The 24,973-nt window shown below is 37.4% G+C and overlaps 1 protein-coding gene across 2 annotated transcripts; it reads left to right on the top strand.

Annotated features, from left to right (window-relative positions):
* The first annotated feature begins 1,325 nt into the window (after positions 1–1,325).
* LOC120574972 (nuclear GTPase SLIP-GC-like) lies at positions 1,326–22,459 on the top strand. 2 transcript variants are annotated; one of them, XM_039825507.1, is made up of 24 exons: positions 1,326–1,423; positions 2,607–2,688; positions 5,265–5,377; positions 5,577–5,624; positions 7,330–7,374; positions 7,952–7,985; positions 8,138–8,218; positions 8,599–8,689; positions 11,572–11,788; positions 11,905–12,132; positions 13,121–13,318; positions 13,432–13,613; positions 13,844–13,931; positions 14,010–14,097; positions 14,703–14,824; positions 17,197–17,370; positions 17,457–17,614; positions 17,837–17,954; positions 18,474–18,582; positions 18,688–18,821; positions 19,099–19,180; positions 19,298–19,379; positions 20,679–20,733; positions 20,853–22,459. In XM_039825507.1, the coding sequence occupies exons 2-23, from the start codon at positions 2,622–2,624 to the stop codon at positions 20,722–20,724; spliced, it is 2,505 nt and encodes an 834-aa protein (XP_039681441.1). In that variant the 5' UTR covers positions 1,326–1,423; positions 2,607–2,621; the 3' UTR covers positions 20,725–20,733; positions 20,853–22,459. The 2 variants fall into 2 exon arrangements, with proteins under 2 accessions (XP_039681441.1, XP_039681442.1); XM_039825508.1 differs by lacking the exons at positions 14,010–14,097; positions 14,703–14,824.
* Positions 22,460–24,973: the final 2,514 nt, after the last annotated feature.

Genomic DNA, 24,973 nt, shown 5'->3' with positions numbered 1-24,973 from the left:
CTAACTACAAGGCTGGCATGGCATAACTTTCTCTAAATAACATTAACAGTTGGTACATTTTGTAAAGGTTAATGTGAAAAACAATGCAAAAATACTTGTATATAAAATGATTTTGTTGTATACATTTACTAAAAGCTACAGATAAGATAAACTCTGTTCACTTTGCTTCATATATTGTTTGATGAGGCTAACTCCATATATGATCTTAAGATGCGTGCTAGTCTTTTGGTTTTTCGATACACTGAGAATGGCTATAAAACTGAAATATGTGTCAGTAGAAAAGTGCCTACCGTGAGTGCTCTTCTTTAAATGTACAATGTCACTGTGATGGCATCTTGTTATGCATATATTTCTGTTACTGTCTAATAAATCAAATCAAAATCTTGTCATTTCTATATGCTGTTGCACATACATTATAATTATTAGTATTATTAGCATCCTTTCAATCAATCAATTACTTTTTAATCTTTCTGAACATTACCATTTAAATATGCCTAATAAAATAATATTCACAGCAGTATCAGATACAATCAGTGTAGCCTATGTGAGTGCCTCACACAGTTAGTGACTATAGCTGTCAAACGTGACTGTATTTTTCACCGCAACATATTCAAGATAAGGAAAAAATAATGTTTACAGTACAAGTGTATTTCACCAAACTGGGCATGGTTTATAAGATTTAGTGCAGATTTCTGGTATTGGTCTGACATATCATTGTAGCACGCTGTAACAGATTTTTACTATATATATGGTGCCAGCCACTTATTTTCATCTGCAATAAACAGGGAGGGTGTAAGAGCGGGAAGGTCATGCTGTCTCCAGTTCCAATCCCAGAGTCCAGACACCCCAAACCACCAGTGGGAGTCACCACCAGTGTCTTCCTATACTTTAACACTGCAGGTGGAAAGTATTTTTGCTCGGGTAGAGTGCCTGCAGTTTGGAGGTATTTACTATTTCCTTTTAATGTGACTGTATACTTCAACACTATATTTCAGAGTGGAATATTGTTGCTGCAGTAAGCCTACTACTTTTCAGATTAAGATGTTATATAATATTACAATATATTATGATAAACTCAAAAGTACAAAGAGACACTTCCCTTCCTAACTTCTCAGATTATCTCATTTTAACATCAGATTGAGGCCCAAAAATTATCGATATTACACACACATTTGCTGTTCACTACGTGTGTGAGTATAGGTCTACAGGGCAGACAGGAGAAATGTAGCCTAGTATGGTAGGAGGCGTGTCGCGCTCCTTTGACAGAGAAATAATAGAACCAGAAAGACTTTCGGTTTCGTTTCTTGGTTTGGGTTTGACAACGATTAGGAGAAAGCGGGACTCACATCCCCCGCCTGAAAGCTGGAGGACCGGCCGGACATCTGTCTTGATCTGACCTAGCTGTGACCTATACACGTTACAGGTAAGCGTTGAATCATTAATCGAGAGTAACTCTCCTAACCCTGTCCTTTTGAAAGCTGAAAGACCGTCACTGTGGAAAAGAAAACCGGGAGTCTGTACAGTTATAGGCTAAAATAGAATAAGCGTAAGAATAGATAGGCTTAATTGCGCATTTGTCCTGACTAAGTTATGGTTTTTGAATGCGCATGCTTGAGCGGTGTGCAACCGTGTTTTGGATGTCAATATAACTAGCTAAGACTCGGGCCATTGTTCATCTGACCAAAAATATTTTTTGTCAGACATAGGCGCCGATTTATGTTTTCCTCCGTGGGTTCCCAAAAAGTAGTCAAAAAATGTTTGCATTTCAGAACCTTAGGAAATGGACAGCGGCCGACACGAACACACGCCTATTAACTCGATAATAGAGCCATAAAGTAGACTATATTTCAACTCAGGACAGCGCCGCTTCTCACAATAGGCCTACAGATAGCTATCTCATCGGAGATGAAAAGTTTAACTGCATAACCGCGATCAGAATCAATGCTTCTGACAGGGCATTGGTGGAACTCTCTGCACTGGTGGTGGATAGTCGATGCACTTGAATCATTAGGTTTTGCTTTTTTAATAACACATATGTCAATTTTAGTCTCACTCTGAATACCTGTTGCACATGCACGCACTTTACTTTATAGTGGGGGATAGAGGCGTGTTCATCCGAGAGACGCTGTGATTGGTGGATAGCATTTATTAAAACAAAATGTCATATTTAACAATTTGTCAAAACATAATTATCATTTCATATCAGACTACATTTTCCCTTTTCTAGTCATCTCCACTCTGAAGCTGCAGTCAGGACTGGAGCTTAGCACTGGCAAACTCACTGAAATTCACAGGAACAAATAGCAGAACAAAATACAGTCAACTAGGTGAAGTGGTTAGCCTATGGTAACTAAGGATTATTTTGTATTATGAAGTACGCTTTTGATTATTTTATTTTATCAAAATAGTTGGCAATTCATTTTCTTGCAGTCAGCTTTTGGATGAATCGAAATTACAGATGGTCAGTTATTTGTGCCATAACTTGTGCCCATCTTGGTTATGGATACTTTCTTGAGTGTGCCATTATCACTTCTTTTCCTCAAATTGTCTCAACAATACCGAGTAGTAATGGTTGATTAAAACATAATTATGTGTTTACCTTCCAGTTGCTGTTCTTGGTCATGGATGATTTTGTCCGTAACAAACTAAGAGAATGGGGTTTCAGCGAGTTAAAAGAAAAATTTAAAGGTAAAGAATTACCATGCTTCTTTGTTGGGCACATACTGTATAATGTAGGCCTATAATGTTGATATGATGATATAATATGACCTACTAATACTGAAACATCTAAGCATCTACTAATACTGACATAAATACAGTGCCTTGCGAAAGTATTCGGCCCCCTTGAACTTTTCGACCTTTTGCCACATTTCAGGCCTCAAACATAAAGATATAAAACTGTAATTTTTTTGTGAAGAATCAACAACAAGTGGGACACAATCATGAAGTGGAACGAAATTTATTGGATATTTCAAACCTTTTAAACAAATAAAAAACTGAAATATTGGGCGTGCAAAATTATTCAGCCCCCTTAAGTTAATACTTCGTGTAGCGCCACCTTTTGCTGCGCATTACAGCTGTAAGTGGCTTGGGGTATGTCTCTATCAGTTTTGCACATCGAGACTGACATTTTTGCCCATTCCTCCTTGCAAAACAGCTCGAGCTCAGTGAGGTTGGATGGAGAGCGCGTTTGTGAACAGCAGTTTTCAGTTCTTTCCACAGATTCTCGATTGGATTCAGGTCTGGACTTTGACTTGGCCATTCTAACACCTGGATATGTTTATTTGTGAACCATTCCATTGTAGATTTTGCTTTATGTTTTGGATCATTGTCTTGTTGGAAGACAAATCTCCGTCCCAGTCTCAGGTCTTTTGCAGACTCCATCAGGTTTTCGGTTTTCCAGAATGGTCCTGTATTTGGCTCCATCCATCTTCCCATCAATGTTAACCATCTTCCCTGTCCCTGCTGAAGAAAAGCAGGCCCAAACCATGATGCTGCCACCACCATGTTTGACAGTGGGGATGGTGTGTTCAGGGTGATGAGCTGTGTTGCTTTTTACGCCAAACATAACGTTTTGCATTGTTGCCAAAAAGTTCGATTTTGGTTTCATCTGACCACAGCACCTTCTTCCACATGTTTGGTGTGTCTCCCAGGTGGCTTTTGGCAAACTTTAAACGACACTTTTATGGATATCTTTAAGAAATGGCTTTCTTCTTGCCACTCTTCCATAAAGGCCAGATTTGTGCAGTATACGACTGATTGTTGTCCTATGGACAGAGTCTCCCACCTCAGCTGTAGATCTCTGCAGTTCATCCAGAGTGATCATGGGCCTCTTGGCTGCATCTCTGATCAGTCTTCTCATTGTATGAGCTGAAAGTTTAGAGGGACGGGCGGGTCTTCGTAGATTTGTAGTGGTCTGATAACTCCTTCCATTTCAATATTATTGCTTGCACAGTGCTCCTTGGGATGTTTAAAGCTTGGGAAAATCTTTTGTATCCAAATCCGGCTTTAAACTTCTCCACAACAGTATCTCGGACCTGCCTGGTGTGTTCCTTGTTTTTCATGATGCTCTCTGCGCTTTACACGGACCTCTGAGACTATCACAGAGCAGGTGCATTTATACGGAGACTTGATTACACACAGCTGGATTCTATTTATCATCATTAGTCATTTAGGTCAACATTGGATCATTCAGAGATCCTCACTGAACTTCTGGAGAGAGTTTGCTGCACTGAAAGTAAAGGGGCTGAATAATTTTGCACGCCCACTTTTTCAGTTTTTTATTTGTTAAAAAAGTTTGAAATAGCCAATGAATTTCGTTCCACTTCATAATTGGGACCCACTTGTTGTTGATTCTTCACAAAAAATTACAGTTTTATATCTTTATGTTTGAGGCCTGAAATGTGGCAAAAGGTCGAAACGTTCAAGGGGGCCGAATACTTTCGCAAGGCACTGTATGTGCTGCAACATTGTTCTGCAGTATAATGCTGATGTGGCCTTGACAGACGCTTTTTTTTTCAAATGGCTGAAATCAGTGTTGACAAATCCAGGCAATTGTTGTCTGTGTTAAAGGATAGCAAAATCATTCATGGTAAAGACCCTTTTTCATAAGAAGGGACACATTAAGTGAAAAGAGTAACTGCTAGGCCTGTAATTGCCTTTTCTTGGTTTAACTGCGATGAATTGCTTAGATTAGCTAAGGTCTTGAGGCATGTGACTGGTAATTGTTGATTTTGTTTAGTTATGCCAACTTGTAATTATATAAGTGATTTTTGGTCAGACTATATATTTTTATTATTATTTCAATTGTTAGTTGTTGGCACTTGACCCTATACACACTCATAGGGGGGGATAGTTAGAGAAAATGTTTTATGATAATAAAGAGACTTTGTTTACTTCATAGACTGTGTATTTGTGTTATTACATTATCTGGGTCACATAACAGGGATATAGACAAAATATGTATGCTGGGATTTATTCAACACTTTATTTATTGTTTTAAAGTGATGAATAAATAAATATTTTTAAATTTGCCTGACATGGACAATTATATTGTTAATTACAATAATTTCTGAGACAATGAATTGTACAGCAAAATTTGGAATTTTTACAGCTTGTAATTGCTGTTCTGTAGCTTCTTGTAGGCTATTGAGATAAGGATCTCAGCACAAGCAGCACTGAATGGTTAAAACACAGTCAATATGCATTCAGCTCATACAATCAGGCTATAAACTAAGATTTAACTCAACATTTTTTAAATACAGATGAAGGCATTGACACCGAAAGTCTTTACGCTCTTGGGGATCAAGAAATCGCTGACTTGATCCCAAAAGTGGGACCAAGGGCAAGATTCAAGAAGAGACTCAACTTGTTAAAGGTAAGATTCTGCACTGTAGATTATTTTATGTTAAAAAGTCATAGGTGTGATACAGAAATAAAAAGACCAAAATCTCCATAAGAGATTATGATTGATAGTGTTTTGTGCTCATTGCAACAGAGTTGCGTGCAGTCATAAAGGTGTAGGTTAAAAGTTCTCCGGGCGAGGCACATTTGCAACTATTTTCTTTTGTCACTAGGAGGAACAAAACTCAACAAATCTGGTACCAGCTAATTTGACTGCTCAGGTAAGTTGAATTCAGTTTCATACACATAGGTATCATCTATTCTAAGGCATGTTCCCAAATTAGTTTTCCCAAATTAGTTTTCCCCAAGGGCCAAATTATGTCAAGCATGCCAAGCCAAGGGCCACAGAAAAAAAGCTCTCTTGAAACAAAATAAATTAGACCATTAAACCATTAGTTTGTTAGTACCCATAGTGTATATATCTATGGTTAGTACCTATTTTTTGTAAGCCTCGGTTGCTAGGTATCGTTACCTAGCAACCGAGGCTTGAAGACACCAAGTAGTAAACAGTTGTACAACATTCTGTAAGAGCTGCTATGTGAGTGGTTAGAACATTGAGCTTTGGTCTGGGAGTCTGGAGTCTGATTCCCCAGTGAGGTGATCTTTTTTTTTTTATTTTGGATTGGATAATTTGCATGCAATTGTGCAAGTCAGGGCCTGCAAACGCAAAAACAATTTGCAGGGTGGTAGAGGAAGACTCATGAATATGCCTCCTCTGGTTGGGTTGGTTAGGTTTAGGCAAGAGTGGGATTGGTTATGGTTAGGGTAAGAATGTCAGGGCGATAATATTCCAAAAAGGTGTAATACATGAGTAGTATGGATAAAAGTGTGTAAATATATGCCAAGGTACTGTAAATGCACAAGGGTGCAAATAGCATACATTGATATTTATACCAGACGGGGTATTAATAGAACACATTGCTGTCTGCATCGGCGGGGTACGAATAGCACTAATTTCTAATTGCACCAGGGTACGAATAGCATACACTGCTAATTGTAGCAGCGGTGGAAATAGCCTCACCCTATTATTATTTACACACACACACACACACAAGATGCTGGTTGTCTCTGTAGTATTTAGTGTACAAGTGCATGAATGAGTATCTCCAGATGCTCAGGGTAATATGTTTTTTATCAGCCACACGCACACACACACACACACACACACACACACACTCAAACAAGCAAGTAAACTAGTAAAATTTATTCTGATAAGAAATGTTGTTGTTATTGTTGTTATTAATTTAATATACTATAATTTTAAAGCTCTTTTTGTGCTCTTCATGATGGAACTATCCATAGGCTCTTCAGATCAATATGAAGTTAGTTATACAGTAAAGGCATTTGCAGAAGATATCAGACTTTGTCCTATTGCAGCATTAAAGGTGAGGCAAGGCAAGGCAACTTTATTTACAACTTAATTGCTTCTCCATGTTTGGTTCATAATGTCACAGAGGTCAAAGGTTCTGTTGTCCTCAGTGCCAAAAAAATGTGACTGGTAGATTATAGTCAAAACTTTGTTTGTTAAAATGGCAACAACAAAAAACATGAAAAAAACTATAATCATGGCGGGATGAAAAAAGGAGTCACAGCACATAGAAACCTACCATTGACGCAATGCTATCATGCATTTTTAAACACTGATTAAATTAATGTATTTGACTTTATCTTATCGTCTTATTTGGCTCTTGCTTAGGATCACTGTAATACCAGTTTAACGAATGTGTGAGCATATATACTGTAGGTCTTTTATTGGAGTCAGACACATTGTCCCAAAAGGGGGGACACAGAGGAGGAAATCCCCAACAACTGTGAAGACAATTTACACAAATAATACACAAATCTCATTGAAAAGTTAACAAGAGCTTTTACTAGAACATTTCTTAACTATAATGCATTTGCAACTATTTTATTTTGTCACTATAGGAACCAAACTCAACAAATCTGGTACCAGTTAATTCTCCTGCTCAGGTAAGTTGAATACAGTTTCATACACATAGGTATCATCTATTCTAAGGCATGTTCCCAAATTAGTTTTCCCCAAGGGCCAAATAGATCTTTAAAGATATTGGTTTTTCAAGGCCGATATGATACCTATTATTAGTAGTTAATGAAACCAATAACCGATATTTGGAACTGATATGCATTTACAGTAAAATCAAATTTCTTTTGGAATGTTACAAACTCCAACACAAAAGTTTGTTTAAATGCTTCAAGCAATTATTAATAAAACTGAAACTTTAAACTTAATACAAGGTAAAAATAAAAAAAAACTTCCTGAAGTTTTAACATGTTAACAGTTTGTTTGCAAGTGTTGCAGACAGCTTACAGAGCTGTAGAGGAGCCAAAGTGGTGCACTTTTTAATTAAATAACTTCATTGGTTATAAAATTAAACACCAATACAGATAATTTGCAAGTAGCTAAATAAATCGGGCCCGATAATCGGGCAGGCCGATATATGGTCCATCCCTAGTGTTTAAGCCTGTGTGAATATAATGTCTTGATCAAATACTGTTTTAAGAGACAAATGTCCCTGTTCATCCCCAGGTTTTTCCATCCACCAGTGACACCAGTGATAAAGGTATTGATTATATGTGGAGTTCATTAGTCTTTTCAAGGCACTAATATCTTGCTTTGACTAAGCAACTATATTGAGTACATCTTTTAATTTTGTGAGATCACATGCAACAAACTTTGTTTGTTTTTTTTTCAATTCAAAATAATGTCAATAAGGGAAGAGAAAGTTGGATCTTCTGGGCGAGTCCAGCAATTGGCAATCACCGACAAGAAAACGACGACATGTGACTTACCCAGGTATTTATATTACGTTTTAAACAGTAGCGCATTTTTGTGATGTAATTTTTACTAGCAAATGTCTGTTTCTATATCATGGCTACAGAAAATAAATACTTGCCCATTGAATGTCAGTTAAAATCTTATCAGGACACTTCAAACCGTCAATAGCATACATGTTACACATGCCATACATGTAAATCAAACTGCAGGTATTTATAGCAACAGTAAGCCTAATGTTACACTGTAAAGCATCCTAAAGTGGATGCCATGCCTCTTGCACTTTAAATTCTTTTACTCTCTACACTCTTTTTTTTATAGAACAAAACAAATTATTATGCATTACTGCTTACTTGATACACTGGTTCCTGCTGAATATTTCTTTCCTTTTATTCTGACAGAAGAAACCATACTCTGTGATGTGAAAGAGATCATGAAGTTTGTCCAACAGAAAATACCTAACCAAGACAACAAGCTCAATAAATTCCTGAAGTAAGTATTCAGTTTAATCCATATTCTTTGTTATACCATGGTCTGGTGTGAATACTTTGGTGGGGTATCCATTTAAAATCAATGTAGGACACTTAAAGTAGTTGCAGTGAAGCTGTCTGTTCACTGTTCCAAATGAATGTGTCTCGTTTACAACTTATTAGCAACATAACAAGCTAACATTTTATTTAAAACACTAAGTGTAGTCCTTCAGTGTCTCCTCCTCTGAACACCACAGGATGGCGTATAGCAAGTTATAGTTATAGTAAGTATAGCAAGCTGCAAGAAGTAAATTACACTGACCTTACTTTGTTTCACTATAACAGTTATCTCACATCCCATTCGCTGTTCAACTTACTACTTCAGGTTGCGGCCGACAGTATACGTAGATTATTTGTTCGTTAAAATCTTGATAATTTGGTGACAATGGCATGGCTGGATAACTAGCTTATGTTGTTAAACATACTGTCAAATTGTATTTGTTTTTCAACCGTAAGCAATGTTATTGACTTTGAATCTTGCTAGCATAACTTATCATAAAAAGAGAAAAAGCATGGAAAAGCATGGCTCATAATTTGTGGTTTGTTAACAGTCTTGTGGAGCAAGTAATGCTAAGAGAGCGTTTGTCACGCTCAACAGGGAATGGACCCAGAATGCATGTCTCAGGAGAGTAAAGTTCACAAATGGGTTTATTCCAAAACCAGGTAACAGTGTCCAAAACAGAATCCAAGGGGCGAGATCCATAAACAAGCAGAAGTCAGGGAAGGCAGAGGTACAAAATCGCTAGGCTAAGGCAGAGTCAAAACAGGCAATGGGTCAAAAACTTACTAGGAAATAAGAACACTGGAACACAGGGAAAACACTCAAAAGCTGTACACATGGTAAACAGACAATCTCGCCCAGGAGAAAAGGAAAGCCTGAACTTAAATACACAAGACAGGGGAGACAACGAGACACAGGTGCAACACAAATAGGGGCAGGGACAGGTAATCAGGCAGGAAAGTAGAAGACAGGAAGTAAAACAAGACAACAGATGGAAGAACAGAGAAACTACAAAATAAAACAGGAAATGGAAACAACTAACACAAAACACAGAAACTTGACACAGGGACGAGACATGACAGAGTTGTTACCTGTTGAAACAAACAGCAGTGAGGACATCATTTTCATCCGGAAACTATTCAAAGTCTGACTGACGAGTTAAGCTGGAGATATACTTGCTTTTAATTTAGCGTTCGCATAATGGCTGCCTCATGTTCTGCATCCATTGGGAGCGTTGGTTGTGCACCTCCTCAGAATCTTCACTGGTCTCACAGTTTGATGTGATTACCAACGATTTCCCCTCTTCAATATTATTGTTACTACAAAAAGTCAACAAATTCATGCAGTCAGATATATAATAATGACCCCTTTTTATTGTATCCTCTTTTAAAAAAGACACTTCTGAATGTAGCAGAGTCTGAAAACAGTAGACAATTCAATCAGGAGAGACTTCGTTTGCAGATATGCAAAAGTATTTATTGTACAACTGTATAATATGAAATGTACAAAGTCTTTTAGAGATTAGACTCCATCGAATTAATATATTTATAATGGGGTAGAGAATAGGAACATAATCCCCGGATGGAGCCTAGACACTGGCGGTGGCGGAGAAAGAGACCAGAGACCGGACCGAAGAGGCAACAGAGCGGTCAGCTGGGAGAAACACGAAGACTGGAGGTGGCAGGGGAGGAGGAGGGTCGAGCACTTTGCCTGCAACGACAGCTGACAGCACAGGGAGAGAACAGATTTAAAGCAGAGTTGTAGGCTGTGATTGGCCCTTGAATTTCGTGGCCACTCTAATTGGTTTAACTGAAAGCGTCACTTCTAAACAGCTGATTTGATTTAAGAATGAATAGTGATTGGGTTAATGACGTCTTCCTGAAAGAATTTGCGCTGAGCTTCATAAGACAAAAACAAAAAAAATCAACAAGCAATATCAGTAGGCTATAATCGATTATGGTTGGTCACTGCATGGATGCAGAATTGTCTACGTCAGCATCGTGATGCATCATAGAAATAGATACTTTCAACACCCTTAACGTGAACGGTTGCGGTAGTGCCGAAAAAAAACATACTCGCCATTGTCAATGTTGTTGCTGGTGTCACTTTTTGTGCAGTAAATTAATATAATAACCTCCTTGAGTGTCGCCATGTATGTTTACAATATGCAAATCCAGAAGTTCTATACAGTCTGAATTCTTTGGAGTGCCCTCTAGTTGAATCCTCCAGTAACACATGTATGCAAGTATGAGAACAATTCCATTCACGACGCAGCTCGATGTCTACGCAAATGCATAGGTAATAAGCAAGTATATCTCTGGCATAAACAGAAGTACTGAGCCCTGCCACATTACAAAGCCACAGCAACATCAGGCTCTTTAGCTGCTAAATGCCTTAATGCTCACAAGCTATATTCTATTTTTGTGAGTCTGCCATTAAATGCTGGACAAGTACCACAGTGATTTATCAGAGCTTTTTGGCTTAAATCAAGTCAGATGAGTGTGGGCCAAAATTAAGTTGAAGGCTGAAAAACCGACGCAATGAGCAAAAGATGGTATAAAGCCATGTCGAGCTGAAGGGAACTGCAAAGTATTGTGATAATTCTGTGTGGTTTCATCAACCATTGTTAATATAAGAATATTGACTATAGCTGCTTGTGTAGGCTGTTCATAGACAGATGTATATTCTGACTTATTATTTTGTTTGTGTTTGCTTGTTTCTTTTTCTGTACTGGAACTGTGCTACCATGCTGTCATGTCAAAACAATTACCAACAACATTGTTGTTTGGCAGAAATTAAGTTTCTAATCTAATTATTTTATCCGTGTTTAAACTCTTTTACAGGAAGAAAATACTTGATTTGGAGACAGACAAGAGGGAGTTGATCGGTGTCTTTGGTAAAACCGGGGCTGGAAAGAGTTCTCTGATAAATGCCGTCATTGGAGTGAAGAATCTCTTGCCCTCTGGAAGTGTCAGTGCATGTACATCAGTCATGATTAAAGTCGAGGCTAACAAGGAGAACCAAAAATATGTGGCAGACATTGAGTTTATTACAAAAGAGGTAAAATGAGCGGACTGTGTGTTTACTTGAAGCTTGTGTTGTAAAGTCACTGCAACAATCCAGTTGCTGATGCATCCCATGTCATCAAATTAAAGTGAATTATTTTATTTTTTTAGGAGTGGAGAGATGAGCTATGGTCCTTGTTAAATTTTCTCCGGGATAATGCAGATCAGGAAAATAGTCAGGAAGAGGAAGAGGATTGTCATGACACTGAGGAAAAGCTGTCAGCGCTGTATGGAGAAGAATGGAAGAACAAATCTGTTGAAAACCTCATGGATAACAAACATTTCAAAGAAATTCAAGAATTTCTCATTTCCAAGAAGAAGAGGTTGACGTGTGAATCAGTAAGTAAGAAAAGAAATCTCATATTGATCACTTCATAGAAAGCATTCTTGCCTCTCTGACAGAGTAAAATGTGATACATTTTCAGTTATTGAGGTTTATTTAATTTATAAACATGACATATGATATATAAATGACTGGTATTGCTGCCACGCACTGATCATGTTATAACTTAAAAGGTTTATAGTTCTAACAATAGGTTTTAAATTTTCTAATATGTTTCATGTTTAACCTCTTGTACAACAGGAAAAAATTGGTCAGCATACAAATGTATCACACTCTAACAATATACTAGGCTATTTGTCTTGTTATAACATGAACCATTGTTATGGTTATAACATTAAACTTTTTTGAATGGTTCACATTAAAACGTGTAACTCAGTTTTGAATAAGTGAGAACAGAGAAAGTGGCTAATTTACACCTTTTGATTAAGTTCTTCATGAGCAGCAAAGTCCGCAGCCTCAAAGTCCTTTAATTACCATTATGCCTTTATCCTGCTCTTATTACTAGTTAGCCTGATAATTGATTTCAAAATACTACCACTTATGGGATTAGGACCTAATTGTGTTTCATACATGCATTATTATTAAACCTTCAAAAACACTTACAGTAAGTCATCGATCTTTCGAGGCACAGGAAAACTGCATTATTCTTCTATGATACACAGACCTGTAATAACCTGCCGGATAATACTAGGCACTGTCAAAATCTGATCATGTTTAAATTTAAACTTAAAAACTTAACCTGAAATTTTGTCTCAACTTCTGGTTTGTTATTTACTTTTTATGAATATAACTTTAACATTTTGCTTTTGTTGTGCCTTTCGTTGATAGTTAGGTAGATTATAGTTGCTCTTCTTTTTTTATGTACTTTTTTATGTACTTTTATGTTATAATTGTTGTATGCAATTTGTAAAGCACTTAATTATTTGAGTTTGTTCATATAAATGAAATTGCCTTGCTTAGCCCTAATCTGACTTTGTATTGCAGGCTAAAGAGCTATCTGCAAAATTTGTCAAATACACAAGAAGTGACTCAGAAGATGGAGAAGGAAATAGGTGGTACTGGCCACTAGTGAAGTGTGTAACTATCAAGGTGCCCAATAAGGATCTTCTCCGGCATATCACAATTGTGGATCTTCCTGGAAATGGGGACCGTAACAAGAGCAGAGATAAAATGTGGAGACAGGTAATTAATTTACATGAGATGCTCTTTGTTGAGTTATTTGGATAACAACATCACCATGTTGTTACAAAGCACTGACAATTTGTCATAATTAACTTGCTATTATGCCCCTTTAGGTTGTTGGAAGTTGTTCTACTGTGTGGATTGTGACTGAAATAAATCGAGCAGCAGCAGAGAAAGAAGCCTGGGAAATCCTGAAAAGTGCCAGCAGCCTCATGGGACATGGTGGCGAGTGTCAGTACATTCACTTTATCTGCACCAAGTCAGATGATATTGAAGATTTGGAATCTGATGATCAGTAAGTGATTTAAGATGCTAGAAGTAGATAGTTACATATAACATCTAAATCAGACACTGAGGTATATAGGGCCAAAGAGCAGGAGTAAACAGAAGAAGATACAATGTACATATTGTCACAGTTTGAATGGTCATTAGTAACAAAAATGTGCACAAAATTTTTGAATTTTAGTTTTTAGTATTCCAAATAATTTATGATATGAGCCACTTGATACAATTTTTTTCTTACAGTTCAGCAGTTCGTGCTGTCATACTTGAAAAAAACATGCAAGCCAAGAAACTAGTGAGAAAACATTTCAGCAAACTCCCCGAGGTTAAAGTGAGTATTTAATACTGACAGAAAATATAAAGAGTTTCTACAACTGCAACCCTGACCTAAAATCAAACCTTTTTTCAGAAACATTTCAATGAAGAATGTTTCAAAGTGTTCACAGTGAGCTCCAAAGAGTTTCAAAAAAAGAAACGTCTGGAGTCAGATGACACTGGTAGGTGAAGTCTCCCTATATGAGAAGAGGAATATGTGTAGCTACTAGGGTTGCACAATATTGACAAAATGTGATATTTCGAGTCATATTGGACTGGTACAACATGAATAAATAAATAACGACCATGTCTACAGAACATGACATGTTTTACTGGTTGTACAGTATGAAATATATAAATAAAGAGAACAGGACACAACTTTAGCTTTTCAGATTAGTTCCGTTTTGTTGTCTCTATCAATTGCGCTGACGTGTACTAACGTCAGCGCGTGTATGTGCAAGTGGCATGGTAACTGGCCAATGAAACATGATCATTATAGTGTTTCAAGCGGGCTCTAAATCAAACACAACTAAGCTACACAGCCAACGGACAGGATGCAGCGCTCCACAATATAAATAAAATATTGCATACTTATTGCAACATTTTCGATATATTGCGATAACGATATTAAGTCGATATATCATGCACCCCTAATAGCTACAATACATGTTTTGTTTTAGTTTACTTTAGCCACTTTAATTCAAACAATAAGAACTCATTGGATTTTGACGTTTAAATGTAAGTATGTGGTGTAAATATTTAAGATGTAATCTGTGATTTATTACAGAAATACCCAAACTTCGAGCATTTCTGAAAGATCTCAATGACTGTCACTCAGAGACATTCAACTATGTCTCTGGAGCTTTTGGGGTTCTCTCTCTGATTCAAGGCGCCAGATGTCAGGAAGGGGTACAACTTCTCTCATTGTCTTAATAGACTTAATCTTCTAAGGGCCCTATCTTGCACTCAGCGCAATTGCCTTTGTACACCGACGCATGTATCATTCCTATTTTGCACCCGACGCACAGCGGACTTTTCCCTCCACAGACGCACATCGGTAAATTAGGGAATGTATTTGCGGTTCAGCTAAAAGAGGAGGTGTGTTCAGGCGCAAACGTTACCTGGTGCTATTTTGCAGTTTCAGAAAACAATTCCGCCACTGACCAGGAAAAACCTGGTCTAAAGTCAGCGGCACTAGTCTAAAGTCAGTAGCTCGTTATTCAGATGCTATTTTAGGGGCGCATGCTTGGCCATAATGTAGCGTGCGCATACACTTTGCTTCCCTCATCTACACGGACGCAGTTCCCATTTTTGCAAACCATACATAATTACAAGGAAAAATATTACTGGAAATGCACTTCAGGTGTTTGGCTCAGTCAGGAGGCACGTTACAGTACAGTCCTCAAAAAGCCGCAGCATTCTTTGTGGCTTGTTGTGTTTTACAGAAACATTTCCATGAATCATGGATGTGTTGATGACATAAATGAGGAAATATTAGAGGACTTAAGGAGACGTGATGTTGAACTACGGTGGGATTTGACATTTGAGGGTCCGGGAGTGGAAATGCACGATGCGCTCCTGGTGGAGCGGGTGGGCGGAGATGGAGTGGAGGAAGGGGCACAACAGGAGCAGGTGGTGCATTTGGAGGCCCACGCTCCATGGCTGCACCAATCCTCTCCAGACTTGAGGAGATGCGCCCGAGAGGCCGCAGCAACATCGCCACCCGGCCAAGACGGGCATTTATTACTTTGCCGCATCCTGGACAGCTCCCGCTGGCGTGCGCCTGGCATATCCGCCGTCATAATAGCAATCCGCCATGGAACAAGCGCGCCTGCTCTTAAAAGGAATGTGAGATGACGCTCTGATTGGTTATTTTCACGTTACGCCCAAACCACACCTAGCTACTTCAGACCAACCCATTTTAGATTTGCGTCGGGCGCAAGAGTCATTTATCCCACCGGTATAATAGCAACAGCGCCGAGATCCGCCCACAAAGCTACTTGCGTTTTGCGTTTCATACTTGCATTTCAGATCGTTAAAATAGGGCCCTAATTGTTATTAATATAGACAGAAAATAATAGCCTGGTTGACACCAGACCCTTCTCAGTTGTAACTGAGAGTGGGTCTGGGAAAGGTTCATTCACAACTCATTTCCAAAGGGGCATCACCAAAGGACGCTGCTCAAATGCCTCTGGGTTATTGGATAGTCCTTCAACCAATCAGATCAATGATCCAGGTGACGTAGTAGCGACAGCGGCATCAATGGGTTGCTGCGCTTCGGTGGCCGTCATGTTGAACGTAAACAAAGAGCTGCTTGCCGTCGCTGCGCTATAGCCATTGTGTAAAGCCCGCCTCAACGGTTGTGATTGGTGCCTCGATTTGGAACATTTGGAAATGGGCTTGAATGGGCTCTTGGCCAGACTGAATTGCAGAGCAAATCTCAAATTTGCCAGAAGTTTGTCAGGGTTTTCCCAGGCTAAGAAAATAATAATCATAGCAAACAAGTCAGCTTAAGTTAAAGTTGAAATTCAGTAAAAACAGTCAACGTTACAAACTTTACACTAAGACTTCTTACATGTAAATGTCACCTATACAGTCATTTTATCATCAAGGTTTTTGATTTAATAAAATACTTGTTGCATCAGAGAGGCTGCATAACTACAGTGATTTAAGGAATACTTTACCCTCAAAATAACCATTTATATTTCAATTACTCACAGAATGCTACATTGACTTTGTAAAGAAAACTTTGTTTTTGTCGCATCGCTCCACAGTGAGTGGAGATTTAAAAAATTATGCATTAAAGCAATAGCAATAGCAACTTGATAGAGAAAAAGGAAGAAAAAAACTGAGCTGCTACCACTAAAGTCAATGATTGTTTATGTAAACAGTGTTGCCCCTTTGCCTTTTTTCTGCACAGAATAAAATATATAACATATTTTATTCTGTGCAGAAAAAAGGCACGAAATAAATCGTGACCATAACGGTCACGATTCATTTCGTAGCTGGTTGGCTTGGTTGGCCGGTCACTGTTGAGCTCTATTGCTTCAATGCATCACAACTTCTCTCACAGTTTTTGATTCTCCATTTACCATGGAGCCATGCAGCAAAACGTTTTGTTCGTGAATTCAAGGCAACACTAGGTCAACAAATGGTCATTTTGAGAGTGAAGTATTCATTTAAAGAGAAGGTACTCAATAACAGAAATAAAAGAAAAGCCAACCAGGTAACTGTAAAGTTTCATTGGGATAAAACTGAATGTGTTGTGTTTGATATTTCAGGCTGACAAAAGAACAAATGTGTGCACAGTCCTTGTAGAAAAGATGAAACGTGATCTTGATGAAGTCAGAAAACCCATGCAAGAGACTTTGGAGGCTTTTGAAAAATGCCTCAGTGAGGGGGTTGAAAAGTCAAAAGGTTCATATGAAAAAGTCTTGAAGTCGGTCTTACATCCTGTACGTATTCAGTTATAATTACATCACAACAACTCATTTTGAACTTATTATCAATATGTCTTTAAAATGTTTCTGTTTTGTTTCAGGGAACTATGAAAGGTGGAGCTTTCCACAAGATATTGAAGTGTGTAGTTGAGAACGGTGGCACCCACAAACCAAAAAAAGGGAAACAAATAAATCTCAATGGGAAGTTAGCTTCATGCCTGACTGACAGCATTGACGAGGAATTCAAGAAGACCTTCCCGTAAGAAATGACCTGATGAAGACATAAAGCCTTGTGTTGGCCCATTTTTCAAGCTATATGAGGAATGTCTGAAATAAACTAATTCTACATTATTCAGTTACAAATTACAAATACAAATATAAATAATGTAATGTAATACATATATATATATATACAAATTACATTATTGAAATACAAACTTCTCAATGCTAACTTTATTTAAGACCTGTTAATATGTTTCAGAAATGACGGAACATGTGGACCATTCAACGGGGCCCTCAATAAGTTTTCACTTGTCACTAAGAGTCTGATTGAAAAGTACAAAGATGTCGAACTGCAGCTGATATTTCTCCAGACAGAGGTAAGAGATGAGAATAACACCGTCCTACCCCATAGTCCATTATCAAGCTGTTTGTCCAGGTTAGGGAAACCCAAACTCAACCCCAAAGGAATTTTGTGTCCTTATTTCTGTATTTATTTTATTTGCTAATTGACTTATGTTTGGAATTAAGACTTAATATTGAAAAAGAAAATAGTAAATTTTAGCCATTAACTTATTCATTTACACTGTATATTAAGAATTCTATCAATACAGTAAATATTGTTAGCAAGCAGATTTTTGTCAGTTAAAACTGGAGATGCCCTTTTAAAAAACCCTGCCCAAATTCATGTCAAAATACAAAAGATTTTGAGATAGTCTGACCTAAGTGGGCCAAAAATATGCACCACCACCTCGGGGGAAGCAGGTCCGACCCCGAAAATCAGTTTAAATAATATACTGCTTTATCAGGTAACATCTGAAAAGATGATCCCTATTTGTAATACTTTGTTTTTAATTAAAAATAATGTGTTGATATATGCTTTGTATAATCTCGCTAAGGTAGAAAAAGTGAAGACAAAACTCAACAAAGTCATCCGGGAGCGTAAGAAAACGATCTACAGCAGTCTGACGACGACAATCGAGGAATTCATGCAAGAATGCTATGATAGTAAGATAGAAGACCATACAACCTGACACCAAAATAATATATATTCACGTTCATCATGATTGTGCAGACATTTTTTATTGACAACAATTTTTTGTTTTATTGTAGAAGCAGCAGAGTTTCGTGGTGAGGGCTCTCTGAAAAACATGAGGGACATGATTGAGAAGCATGTACGTGATGCAAAGAACATCATGTTTGAGCGGGCTAAAGATGAAATGATGAACCAGCTGAGAGACTTGATGGTTAGTCACATTTTAGAATACGTCATACAATGATGATATAGTAACACATACTACACTAAAAACAACAGCACACATACACTTTCACAAACATTCAACTATTGTTATTGATCTAAAACAGAAACATAAAAAGATAATGTAGCTATTAACTATCCTGACCTGTCTGAGCAGCCCTTCAAACACACATTATAACAGTTCATCCATGTAGGATTAAGTTGATCGTGAACACAATATTTGTCAGTGTGAGTGATAAGTGATACAGATTTTGATGCAAATTCAGGAAGAGATCCTGGAAGACCTGGAGAAAACAATGCAGGAATCAATCGTGCTGTCACTCAGCACAGATGGTGACTCAATCCCAGGTAAAGGGAACGTATCATCATTAATAAAAATATGATAATCACTAAAATACTGTAAATATTTTATTGAAAGTCAACAAATTTCACACTTGATGTAAACAGTATGTTTTTTTTTTTTAGATGTTACAGAGGAGCTTCAGATGGTGAAGAGCCACTACAATGAACTGATGGGAAACCCAAATGAAGAACCATCACAAGCTTTGTAAACCATTTGTTAAAATGTCATGTTCATAATACCCTGATAATGAGCTGTTCTGAATAATGCTAACCAGGGGTGATTCTAAGATCCGACCTTTAGGGGGGCTCAGCCCCTAATGAGAATGTGACACGGATACAGTGTCTTGCAAAAGTGTTAACCCCCCCCCCATGCTAAATCAGTTATTTCATTAGCCAATAATGTCTGAGCTAGCTACTGAACAAGAACGTCAGCTTACGTTTTTTGACACTATTAACACTATGATGGAACTAAACCTGACACTTTATAAGTCACAGTAATAACGACCAATTTGACACAATGTTCAAACATTCAGCAATTTTTGTTGCTTACGTTTCAATTTGGGTTCTAATCTGCGCCATGAAATTACCAACTTCTTCTCTGGGGACTAGCTACCAACATTAAACTTCACAACCGCACTCCTGCTCTCCCTCTGACAGATCAGATAGAGACTCAGTCAAAGGCGGGAGTCTGGCACAACCACCTCCGATTGGCCAAAACTACCTTTCTGTTAACCCTTTTGTTGACGGGGTTACAGGTGCAAAGCATTGGCGACAGCACCACAGGATATTAAACATACCTGCAACTAGTCGCTTTTCGGCGAAAATCGCCATTTTGAATGGGGAAATGTCATCCATGTGAATCATGTAGATCCGAAGAGTTTATATTTTGGGGGGGGTCCGAGACCCGGTGCTAATACGGCACTGGTGTAGTAAAGTAAAATACCCTTTTCCCATCCAGTGGTTGTTTTTGTCGTTTAACAGGAATTTACTGGTGAAATAAGTTATTGTTATAAGTTATTGATATTACATTTTTAATAAATAATTTCATTTTGACCCTGTGGCCTTAGCAATAAACAAGCCATTCTTTAATGTCGCCGACTGTCGTTTTGTGCTCCTTTTTTTTTTAGATCAACTTTTTGTTTTATATTTTTGAACATACAGAACAGACAAATACAATTGAATATATATATATATATGTGTGTGTGTGTGTGTGTGTGTGTGTGTGTGTGTGTGTGTGTGTGTGTGTGTGTGTGTGTGTATGATTAAACCTGTTTCAAGCCCTTTTAACCTGTAATTGTTTGCCCCCTGTCACTAACACTGTCACTTGTCACTGACAAGTTCGCAAACTCTAACTTGAAGTACTAAAATTGTTTTGCTTTCTTTGTTTTTTTAATTATTATTATTATAATTTTTAGGGGGGCTGAGATGAAATTTAGGGGCTTGAGCCCCTATAAAGGGTCTAAAATCGCCAAATGATGCTAACTAATGCTTTTAAACACTCTAGTGCTGAACCACTCGGCCCAGCATCTGCAGTGATTGTGATTCAATGACATGAACAGGTACGTTGAAGTGAAACTGATGATCCAAACAGATGATAGGATAATTGGACAGGCCTAGTGTTTGTCATTACTGTTCAATGTCACAACCTCTCTGTTTATCTCTCTGGTGGACGTTTCAGCTTTGCTCCGTGGAGAGAAACAGCCAAGGCCAGATTACCCACTGAAGGTCCTGCAGACCCACTGATTACTGACGTCAGGCCTCTGGATTTGGTCTCAACCATTTTAATCAAGTTATCTCTGTTCTCTTTGAGTGTTGTTTGGTGTAAATACTGGAACAATTATTCCCACGCTGATGCTGTGCCAGGTCTAAATTAATTATTTCTACTTCATTCAAACATCAAAACAGTCAGCGAATTTGGACATGCTGGCTAGTACTTTTATCATTTGTTCCTTTGATATTTTCAGAAATATTCCATGTCATTCATATTTTCAGTTGGAAACTCCATTTAAACCTTAAAATTTTCCACATCTTTCATACATTCCGGGTAGTATTCAACTTTCAAATCCAATTAAAACTTACAAAACAAAAGGTTAAACTACATTTGAAGCTTAGTAAAATTACCTCAAATTTTTACATTAGTGGTTGTGCTGACAGTTGTGCACACACTACACTGGCATAGGTATCCCATAATGCAATGCGGTATAATCGTAACATTCATAACAGACACACGGACAGCAACCAAGGCAGCTGTATAACGTCAAAAACGCTTCAATTTACATTTCTACGTATAACATTTTTTGTCACATGCGACTGCTGGAATAGATGCTTACCTTTTTAAGTAATTTAAGAATTATTTGGCAATGCCACTAGAGCGGAGGTTGGCAGGGGTTACCATGGTTTGCGTCTCCAACCTGGCTTTTGTTTGATATCTAGTTTCGGCAATAAATGTTGTGCATGTGATGTGTTCATACTAACACCAAGTCAGTTTATAGAGGAGAGAAGATGATGGTCTGTACATCTTTCTGTTGTAAGCCGCAAACTCAAATAAAACAGGCTTATGCCGCAGAATGAATAGTCAAATACTCATATTGAAGAGCCAAATCCAATTTGACTGACAAAAGTCTGAGTTGGGTACAGCCCTATTATTCATAGATAATTTACCATTTAAACCTAGGAAAATGTTTGCTCTTTCATACAGTGTATCTATGGAAGAAAAACAGATTTAGATATTCGGCACTGTGAGCCTGAAAGTGACAGGAGTAACCAGGAAGGGCCACGTTGACTCCCATGCAAACTGAGGCCAGCCATTTCGGAAGGAGAGTAGACAGTGCCAATTCTCACATTCAAATTTTAAAGCCAGCAATGCAGTCTAGCATCAGCTTTTCAACAAACCTTAAAATATTCCACATCTTTCATACATTATGGGCAATATTCAACTTTAAAAGCCGGCAACAAAAACACTTTTCAACATCCAGCATTCATTACACCACTATTTCTATTATTTTACTATTTTAATATCTTACAGTATACTTGAGTGCATGGTGGCTCAGTAAAAATGTGATTACAACAGACTGCTTTGGCATGGAACCATTAGCACGCATCACACCACAAACACACAACAAGTGACAGCTTGTATGGTATAAATCGCTTCAGAAATTACCTGTAGTCTGAGTTTGCTTGTTGTGAATTACATTCAGGGGTTTTAGATTTTCTTTTTGGTAGGAAATGTTTGATTATATGTGTAGAAAATGTGGAGGGAGAGAGCGAGAGAGAGAGAGAGAGATAGAGACAAAAAAAAAAAAAAAGAGTGATGACATGCAGCCAAGGCTCTCTAATTGGATTCAAATCAAGGACGTTGTGAGTTTCATTGTACGGGTCTTAGCCATCATTCCACTGTAATGTCCCAGTGACATTTTTTTAATGATTTAACAGTTTTTTCTCATATATTTTGTAGACCTTTTGCATTTATTAATACATGATTGCTTTGGCAGAATGCATTTGTAAAGTGTGGTTTGAACTTAATCTCTGATTATTAGGATGATGTATTGTACTTTTTTCCTTTTTATTTCTTTAGCTTTTATGTTCTTAATGTGTGGATATATGCATGATATACTAAAAAACTTACCATGGTTCTAAATATTGTGTTAAAACGATTGTCATGAAGACAAAACAGTTGAACATAGCAAGTAAACAGGGAATCGGAAATTGTGCTTTAGCATGTAGCTGACAGGAAGCCGTCGCTGCTTCAAAGTTTGAACATTTCTATGAAGAAGACAGGAAAGGTGAGCCTCATGCAAACATGTAGATGGTGTGATGCTTCTCGCCTCTGAATATTGAGTACAGCCCCTTTAAATGCAATTACAGTACATACTCTAGGCTGGATTTGGCATTGACTTTTTAAAGAATGATCTTGATCCTTTTTCTTTTATGTTCAAGGACATAACCGTTGCTTACTGCAAATACAAGTTTGTGTATTTGTGTCTTCATTTATATATGAAAAATAATGAGCTCTATGATAATAAACCAGCTTACCTGGCTTCTTGTCATTTACTGAACAATTGTTATGTTTTAATGTACACTGACTCTAAATGTATTTGATATGGTATACCTTAATAAAGTTCACATATTACAATTACAGTACATACTCTAGACTGGATTTGGCATTGACTTTTTAAAGAATGATCTTGATCCTTTTTCATTTATGTTCAAGGACATAACTGTTGCTTACTGAAAAAACGGGTTTGTGTATTTGTGTCTCCGTTCATATATGAAAAATAATGAGCTCTATGATAATAAACCAGCTTATCTGGCTTCTTGTCATTTACTGAACAATTGTTATGTTTTAATGTACACTGACTCTAAATGTATTTGATATGGTATACCTTAATAAAGTTCACATATTACAAAGTTTCACATGTAATATGTTTCATGTATCGGAGAAAATATTTTTCCAACCGTATTCTTAGCTTAATCTTCTTACTTAAAAGTCCTAAAAGTACTTACCTAAGTTTCCTGATACAAATTAACATTACAGTACCCAAGTATTTTTATATAGGTTAGGCATGTTAGTAGGCTTGTGCGAAACAGAACATCAGTGGAAAGTTTAATTTGCAGCTTTGTACACACTCTAATTTAGACTTGGATTCCCACAGATGATATACTGTACATCTTGGCCAGATCTGTATTTTGTTTACGTTGCATTTTGTTATCACAATTCATTTTTCTTTCCAATCATCAGTCAGTGCACTCTGAGAGTGCTGAAAAAATTATTTCTCTATGAAACAGTGTATGCAAGGTTTGCTGTGTGCTTGTTTATCCAGAACATTCAATTGCCTTCAGGTGAGTAATAATAATAATAACTGCTCTTCGTGTCCTAACAGGTTCAGTAAGGTGTGTTTTTATTTAGGAAAAATGTTAATTGCAGGTATTCATGTAAGCAAATTGCTGCTGACTGATGCAAGAAAATGGAATGTGCATTGTTGCATTGAAGTTATAAATAATGGGTTTCCTGATAGGGCTTGCATATTTCCATAATAAGCGCTGATTGAGAAATATAACTCTGAACCTCTGTTATGGGCACTGCTAAAAAAAAAACTCAGTTCTCAATCTCAACATGCTTTCCTACACATATGGTTAACAGATTTAACAAATGGACTCCCATCTTCTCCGTTTAAAGCTGCAATATTTAGTTCCTTTTGTCAAACACAATCTTACATTCATTTAAGGTGACTTCTGCTCTATTAGGTTCACTGAGGTAATATAATGCATCTTGATTGTATCTCCACTTGGCATACATTGCTGTTATCGACTTTGTGAACAATAAGTATACATTACATTTTACATGGTTCAACAGTATCATGATAAAAGCCACTTTTACTGAAAGAAATACTGATATGTTTACTATCATTTGGTGAAGTGCCTCATATTGCTTCATATATAATATGTGCTGATCTTAAAATGCTTGCCAGTCTTGTGGATTTAGAATATACTGTGAATGGCTATAATACAGAAATATGCATCAGTAACAAATTGCCTACTTTATGAATCCTGTTGCACATACAACATTGTGAATGAGTCTCATTAATTTAAGTGTGGATGTAAAAAGCTTTTAGGTTTCTTCCTCACATGGGCAGCAGCTGGTGTTCGTCAACTTGGTTTTGTGATGGTAACAATACATTTCATTTATTGTCCAGTTTCTCAGCAAAAACAAAATAGTATAAAAATGTCCATAGAAACCTCTGAAAGATCTGCAGCATAGTCTACTCCTCTGTGTTTATGTGGCTTATGACCTTAATGTAG

The sequence above is a fragment of the Perca fluviatilis genome, chromosome 15 (genome assembly GCF_010015445.1).
Source record: "Perca fluviatilis chromosome 15, GENO_Pfluv_1.0, whole genome shotgun sequence".
Taxonomy (NCBI): domain Eukaryota; kingdom Metazoa; phylum Chordata; class Actinopteri; order Perciformes; family Percidae; genus Perca; species Perca fluviatilis.
The sequence above is the reverse complement of the archived record's forward strand: the minus strand, read 5'-3'. Positions and strand labels throughout refer to the sequence as shown.

Excerpts from the sequence above, each read along its gene's own strand:
- LOC120574972 (XM_039825507.1), top strand. The coding sequence starts at position 2,622 with ATGGATGATTTTGTCCGTAACAAACTAAGAGAATGGGGTTTCAGCGAG. Across the intron at positions 5,625-7,329 it reads CAGCTAATTTGACTGCTCAG|GAACCAAACTCAACAAATCT; the intron begins GTAAGTTGAATT and ends TTGTCACTATAG. Across the intron at positions 13,614-13,843 it reads GATTTGGAATCTGATGATCA|TTCAGCAGTTCGTGCTGTCA; the intron begins GTAAGTGATTTA and ends TTTTTCTTACAG.